The 7,976-nt window shown below is 41.3% G+C and overlaps 1 protein-coding gene across 1 annotated transcript; it reads left to right on the forward strand.

The window, feature by feature from the left end:
- Nucleotides 1-747: 747 nt before the first annotated feature.
- LOC136679633 (ankyrin repeat domain-containing protein 34B-like) lies at nt 748-7,023 on the forward strand. Its single transcript, XM_066658275.1, has 2 exons — nt 748-1,014; nt 5,222-7,023. The coding sequence occupies exons 1-2, from the start codon at nt 812-814 to the stop codon at nt 6,744-6,746; spliced, it is 1,728 nt and encodes a 575-aa protein (XP_066514372.1). The 5' UTR covers nt 748-811; the 3' UTR covers nt 6,747-7,023.
- The last annotated feature ends 953 nt before the right edge of the window (nt 7,024-7,976 follow it).

Genomic DNA, 7,976 nt, shown 5'->3' on the forward strand with positions numbered 1-7,976 from the left:
TTAGGCATTACATTTATACATCAGTTTCATTACCTTTGTATTATTCTGTCCTTTCTTAGTTGAAGCCGCAGTCCGTTTCTGTTTTTCCACTTTCTGCAACTAAAATATGACAGATTCCAGAGTTACACTCAAGTGATGAGGGAACAAGGCCACATACACAATGGGCTTCATAAAGGAATGCCGTCATTCAGCAAGCCAAAGGCGGAGGAGTTTTTCAAGCTTTTCAAAAACACTGCATGTTTTTTTTTCCCCTCTACTCTCTTGCTTTTAATAAATGCAGTCTGAGCCTGTCTGGCACAGACTAAAATGGTTTGGGATAGATTATGGCTCCACCTGCAATCTGCCCACCTGTTTTATTCAGCGCAAAGCATGGAGCTTGTTATATATGTAACATATCAAACCATTTTATCCCGATATATATATATATAAACAACCTTTCACTGATGGAATCTAATATAGAGGCTTACGCAATGGGATTAGATAACCAAGGCAGCTTTCTCGCATCTTTCTTGTCAAGTACCATTTTGACGTGCCACCTACGTGGTCATCACAACAATCATATTCATGTCTTTGCTTGCCTGTGTATGAGGGGAATGAAGTGAGGAAATTGGTAACCAACTGATTAAAGGAACATATCAATGCAGAATTATAACATGGTTAATAATTAACAAGAATCAGAGGCAAATTTGCATGATTTATTCATGGCTTTCTTTTTGTGCATTACAGACAGCTGACCAGACACCCAGACACTTCAGTTACAGATGAATCCCTAAACCAAAGTCAGCTGTGTCTCGGCAAAAAGCAAGTGGCCATGGAGGACTCCACAGAAGTGCGGACTGATGGCAACTCCCTTCTTAAGGCTGTCTACCTTTGCCGTTTGCGCTTGACCCGACTCCTCCTTGAAGGTGGTGCTTATATTAATGAAAGTAATGAACGCGGAGAAACTCCTCTAATGATCGCCTGCAAGACTCACCACACTGATGCTCAGAGCGTCCAGAAACCCAAGATGGTCAGGTATGTCTTGTTATGTTCATACTTATCTCTGCTATGTAGTTAGGAAATGGCAACTGGAGTAGTCCAAAGTTTACTTACAGAGACCAGAATAATGATCAGTGTTGGGGTAGTTAAGGCAGATTTATACTTCTGCGTTGACTCAATGAAGGCAAGTTCCAGAACATAATGTATAATCTGCTTTACGATCAGTACCATATCCTGATACTATTGAAGCAGCCTTGTATTTATAGCTACAATTTTATACTTTTTTTTAATATAAAATGTCCTTTTCTCATTTCAAGTAAAATTTAAAAATAAAATAATGAATTTGAAAAAAAAATGCATATGTAAATAAAGTCCCTAAAGACTTGTAGTTGCAGTTGACTTACTGCTTTACATAACCAGCAGTCTGATTGGTTCTTGCTTGAGGGCAGGACTTTATCCACTGACAGCAAGCTGACTGGCTCTTTATGCTGAAGGACAGGAATCCATGTTCAGCGTTATGACTATTTCACCCCGTAATCGTTCCTTTATTTTTAAAGAGTCTGGTCTTAACTCACACAACACTGTCATGTTGAAGGTGTCCCAAAAAAGCTTTTATCACATCCCTTGGACTATTTTTACTGGCCCCAGGACAACAGTGTCTGGAGCCATGCCCTGTGTGTGTTACTCATTTGAGTTACAACGCCTATCATAATACACAGATCTGATTGGCTGAGTAGCCTCACGTGTGATATTCAGAAACGCATGCGATTAGTCTGGTAATTTCCTGGAGCACTAAACCTGAACCATAATGACTAGAGGAGTTACACCATTTAAAACAAACACATTGTTAAAAAATTAAACAGCTCTTAATAGTTTTTCAGTTACAGATCCAGGTCCAGATATAGGACAGTGTCTGGGTCCAGACTCAGACCGCGGGCCGCCTATTTGTGACCCCTGCTCTACGCTATGTAGTGGTGTAGTAGAATTACTTTTATAAATCTTTATAGATCACTATTTAGGGAGTGGGGCGTTGTTTGGGACAGAGCATAGTTTACATGAGGTGCCATGAAAGAAACAAATGCAAAGAAGGCTGGTTTTCCTGCATGGTGCTGTCTGTGGTCTTTATAGTGTGGAGAAAAGGAGTTTATGTTTCTGTACTTCTTCGGGTCTGCATAAACAATGTATGTCCAACTACTGGCCCATTCATTGCAGCCTGCATCAAAGAGAAGGGTATCTCTGCAGGCCAGAGGCACCTCCAAGTAGGTGGTTCTGCTCCACGTGAGAAGGACAACCTAACCCTAACCATAACCTCCAACTTGGTATCTGTCTACTTCCACACACTTACTGGCCTCCAGCCTGCAGAGATATATATTTGGCGTCGACATGACACGTAGTTACATTTCTGGAGAGGTGCACGTCAGGTTATGGCATAGGGTTTGCATCAATGTTATTAAAGTTATATTTTATAACAAAATGTGAGATACAAAAGTAACAGTCTTTATTAAGTTAGTACCTGTAATGTGATTATCTACAAAATATTAAACAGTCATTTGTTACAGTAAAATGTAATCACATTACTGTAATATGTTCCTTTGTACCGTGTTACCCAAACACCAATAACAATGTCAATCTTATTGTATCACTGATCATTGAACCAGTTTTAATTTTATTAATGAAAGCCATGAGTAAAACTAGACAAATATTTTTTCCATCCATCCATTATCTGTAACCGCTTATCCAATTTAGGTGAAAACAGTGAAAACGTGTTCTTGAAACTTCACGAGTTCAATTCAAGAGCAGTTATATTCAGATGCATAATTTCAGTGCAAACAAAAATTCATTCATTCATTCATTATCTGTAACCCTTATCCAGTTCAGGGTCGCGGTGGGTCCAGAGCCTACCTGGAATCATTGGGCGCAAGGCGGGAATACACCCTGGAGGGGACGCCAGTCCTTCACAGGGCAACACAGACACATTCACTCACACACTCACACCCACGGACACTTTCGAGTCGCCAATCCACCTGCAACGTGTGTTTTTGGACTGTGGGAGGAGCACCCGGAGGAAACCCACGCGGACACGGGGAGAACACACCAACTCCTCACAGACAGTCACCCGGAGCGGGAATCGAACCCACAACCTCCAGGCCCCTGGAGCTGTGTGACTGCAACACTACCTGCTGCGCCACCGTGTCGCCCAAATATTGCCTTTCAGAGCGGGAATTGAACCCACAACCTCCAGGTCCCTGGAGCTGTGTGACACTACCTGCTGCGCCACCATACTGCCCAAATATTTTTTGTTTTATTTAATTAGAACTAACAATAATTAATAACTAAAATGAGACAAAAACTAAGACAAATTTAAAGTGGACATGAAACACTAAATGTAGTTTATGTAATTTATAAGACGAATCCCATTCTTAAAAAAAATCTTATAGGTTTAACACTGTCAGTGAAACTGAATTAAAAATGACAGGCAATTTATAAGGCAGTTATTAGACGAGTGTTGCGCCATGTTGTTGTATCGTTAAATGTGACGTCACGAGGTCGGTTGTCTTGGGGAAACTGCATTAGTGTACATTAGCATTACGTTTATGTTATCTAGTAAACTCAATGAATAATAAAAGACAAAGCAAAAGTCGACGCAAAGGGGTCACTTTTGTATTACCGCTGGATGCAGCAACTAATTTTAGAGTAAAAAAAAACAAAAACTGTCCACTTTCATACCTTGCCCCTTAAACGTTGTTCACCGTTGGCTAGCTGCACTGAAGAGAGAGAATCCCCATTTCCCCTTTTCCTTACAATGTTGGGTGTAGGATATCAATAGTTTGTTATATTGTGTCTTTAGTGAGACTTTCAGATTTTTGAGACACTTTGAAAATAAAGAAATAATATCCGCGGAAGGAAGCTAAACGTGTAGTTTTTCCACGGTATGGAAGTTGTGTTCGTATTTTGCCACCCAGCGGCGACAGAATGCAACTAGTGCAGCATTTAAGGTGAAATAGAAAATCCTAATGACTCAATTGCTTATCCTTTGTATCCCGGATGTGAATCTGAATTTTTTCACATTTTGGCATCTGAATTTGGCCTGTCAAATTTGAGCAACTTTTATCTGAATCTAAATTTATCTGAATGTATTAACCTTGAATAATAACAGTGAAAACGTGTTCTTGAAAATTCACAAGTTATATTCAAGAGCAATTATATTCAGATGCATAATTGTGAAGCAAAATATTCAGAGGTGGAAATCTGAAGACTTAAAATCAAAAGCAACAAAATTCAGATGCATAATTTCAGTGCAAAAAAATTCAGTGCTACAAATTCAAAGGTGGTAAAATTTCATAGTCTGATGAGACAGATTAGCTTCCATACACACAGCTCGCTGGTAGGTACAAAAACATGTGATGACAGGTTTACACCGTAAAGAAGTAAACAAATCTTCAGAGGTTGTCAGCATATATAACTGTAACATTTGAAAAATACTGCAAAAGAAACAATAATTGCTGCTGTAGCTGTGGAAGATTATATGTGCATTGTGAAAACCAGATACATTGCATGCTTCTTTTGACTATGGTACAGGAAGAAAAGTTCATGTCTAAATTATTATGGCTGCTTGTTATAGACTGAAATAACAATCCCCTCTGTAGACGTAAAAATATGCATTCTTTACACAGAAAAGAAATACGTCTCAATACATCAACACACACATATTTTACATCTGGACACGTAATATTTATATGTGTACAGACATTAGAATTAAGACGATTTTGGCCCCAAATGCATGCCATAGCCCTTGACTGCGACTGTTCTCCTGCTTCTAGTTCCAACTAACCAACGTCATGACGTAGTCACTCAGGCAATGGCAATTTTTGGCACATTTAAGCATTTAGAAAACACATAATAACGAAGGTGTTTCATGTCCACTATATATCAGAAGACTAAGATTAAAATTTAATCAAAATTAGCTAAATTAACACTGTGCTTGACTTCTCTACAGCAAGTCTCGACCTTAATTCAATAGATGACAAGCCATTTTTAGGGAAACACCGTTATAGTGTATGGTATTGAAGAATTAGACACAGAAAACACTGTTCTAAAAAAAAAAGCTACTGGTTCAGTAATTTTAGCATATAGCAGGGCAGGTTTTCTCAGTTCTTATTCGCAAGAGCTGTTCTGTATTCTTTGGTGAATTCCTTGGTCATAGAGTAACTGCTCTATTGTTTTTTTTTTTTTTTTTTTACAGATATCTTCTAGAAAGTGGTGCTGACCCAAATATCCAAGACAAGTCTGGTAAGACTGCACTGATGCATGCCTGTGTAGAGCGGGCTGGGGAGGAAGTTCTGTGCCAGCTGCTGTCTAGTGGAGCTGACCCAAGTTTAGAGGATCACTCTGGTTCTTCTGCGCTCGTCTATGCTGTTAATGCTGGAGACAAGGACGCTCTGCAAGTTTTACTGGATGCCTGTAAGGCAAGAGGCAAGGAGGTCATCATTATCACCACAGATAAACTCCCCTCTGGGAGACAAATGACCAAGCAGTACCTGAATGTCCCTCCTCCACCAGATTTAGAGGATCGCTTGTATTGTAACCCTGCTGCCTGCATGTCACCTTCTGAGATTCAGTTCTGTGCTCCTCGTGTTTCTCCCCTTTCAAGCCAGTCAGATAATGCCCTTTCAAATCTGAGGGAGAACCAGGGGATAAGTTCAACTCCATCCACCTCAACCTCCGTTTCTAAGCCAGGATCTCCCACTTGCGAGCCAAGTCCACTGCGATCTGCAGGTGTAGCCAAACTTCTGCATCTTCAGAGGCTTCATTCTGAACCATGGCTCAAGATCCCTCCGTCACTGTTGCTGCAGCAAAGCAAGGCTTCTTCTCTGACTGAGGAGCTCTTGGACATCACTCCAGAGGAGGAACTCTCTTTTGGCTTCAACAGCCATCATCCTTTTCTTCAAAGAGCTCCTCCTGTGGCTCGCCATCAAAGCATTGATATCAAAGATTCCACTGGTCTACTGCAGGCCCTAGAAGAAGCATCCGAGTCAGAGCGGGAACAAGTAAAGGAAGCGAAATGGCTGAACAGGAAAATGTCCTATGATGGGGTTTCACTGCCGCATTCCTACTCACACCAGAACCTTCTTAAAGATGCTTCAGTCACTGAGCCCATTCCTGTGGACAAAGACCCAGACTGCTTACCCAACCTGGCTGTGTCTAGCTTAAGGAACGTGGTCCGTCGGCGCAACATTGGCATGGACCACTACAGCTCAGACTCCCAGCTTCCTCAGTTTGGAAGCCAGAACTCAGATGATCTCGGCAAGGGTGGAGCCACACCTGGAGTGGGAACAGGATCAACAGAGAAACGAAAGCTGGTCTCCAGCAGATCCTCCACCTTGTCTGGCTCCAGAGAGTCTCTAGAGAGCATGGTCCAGAGGAGGAGCCCAGGCATGATGGAGCGAAGGGGATCTGGGGCTCTTCTTCTTGATCACATCTCTCAGACTAGGCCAGGCTACTTACCACCACTCAATCCTCATGCTCCCATCCCAGATATCAAAGCAAACACCAACAATGCTGGCTCTACCAGCATAACAAAGCCTGGAACTGGCACTGGAGTCATGCCTGGGAACATACCCATTGTTCCTGGTTCAAGGCATTTTGTGCCTTGCGCCCCAAGTCTTCCCCGGGACCTGAAGGCCAAGAAGACCCTGCTAAGAAGACACTCGATGCAAACAGAGCAGATGAAACACCTGGTAAATTTTGAGGAGATTTTTGGACAGTAAATCATTGACTGAGGATTAAGATTTTGGCATTACAGTGAAATAATTATAACACATAATAAAACAAATGGAATATTTATGATTTACAAAAACAGTGTAACATAACAGTGAAGAAACAAGATGGATGTGTATACAGATGATCTAAACATAGCACAGAAAGTAAGTAAATGTGTGTTTGATTATTTCTTTGCTGTAACAATGCTTCTTGGCAATAAATCTTATACCGTTAGAAAACCTGTTAATATCTCTTTTAAATGGTGCCACATTTAACATGCATGCATTTGTAGGATGAGCAGTAGAGCTGAGTGTCTGTTGCGCCCATGAAAAATTTGCCAAATCCTCTCTGCCAATGCCAAACAGCTTATTCTGCAATTGACTTGTATGGTGTTTGGTGGACTGGATGTTGATATTTGAAAAAATATGACATTTAACAATTCATTCATTTAACAAACAGAAGCCTTAGTAGCGCATGGAAGAACCATACACAGCCACAACAGCCTGGCACCTCCTCCTCACGCTGGTCACCAGCCTAGTCACACACTGCTGTGGGATGGCATCCCATTCTTCAACCAGCATTTCTCACAGGTCAGCCAACGTGGTTGTGTTGGTCACTGTGCCACGAACAGCACACCCAAGCTGGGGTTGAGGTCAGGAGCTGGCAGGTCATTCCATCCCAAGTTCTGGAGGTAGTCTCTGATAAACCTCGCTCTGTGGGGCGAGCATTGTTATCTTGGAGGATAGAGTTCGGTCCCAGTTTGTGGAGCTATGGGATTGCCACTGGTTGCAGGATTTCACGCTATCTCTGCACTGAGACTGCCTCCAATGATGACAAGCCTCATTCTTCCAGTGAGGGAGATGCCGCCCCACACCATCACACAAAATAAGATGTTTGGAATTGGCAGAAATGCATGTTCCTTACAAATGTGGCACCATTTAAAAGGGAAATTAACAGGCTTTCCAACGGTGTTGCCAAGAAGCATTGTTACAACAAAGAAATAATCTACCAAACACAAATTTCCTTAATTGTGCTATGTTCATAAATCAGATATATTTTAGTTAGAAAGATTTTATTGCACCTTATAGTTCAGTTGTGTCTTGTTGATGTGCAATCTTTCTTTAGTGCCCTCAGTTGTGTACATGTGCCAATTCTATGTTACAATCTTACAATGTGTTGCAATTAAAAAAAACAAGACGTTGTACTCCATTTAGCCACTGGCAATTTATGGAAGAATG

Source organism: Hoplias malabaricus, chromosome Y (assembly GCF_029633855.1).
Source record: "Hoplias malabaricus isolate fHopMal1 chromosome Y, fHopMal1.hap1, whole genome shotgun sequence".
In the NCBI taxonomy this organism is placed as follows: domain Eukaryota; kingdom Metazoa; phylum Chordata; class Actinopteri; order Characiformes; family Erythrinidae; genus Hoplias; species Hoplias malabaricus.

What these genes read in the sequence shown, in the direction of transcription:
- LOC136679633 (XM_066658275.1), top strand. Translation starts at nt 812, where the DNA reads ATGGAGGACTCCACAGAAGTGCGGACTGATGGCAACTCCCTTCTTAAG. An exon ending in CAGAAACCCAAGATGGTCAG is followed by an intron (nt 1,015 to 5,221) that starts GTATGTCTTGTT and finishes TTTTTTTTACAG; the next exon opens with ATATCTTCTAGAAAGTGGTG.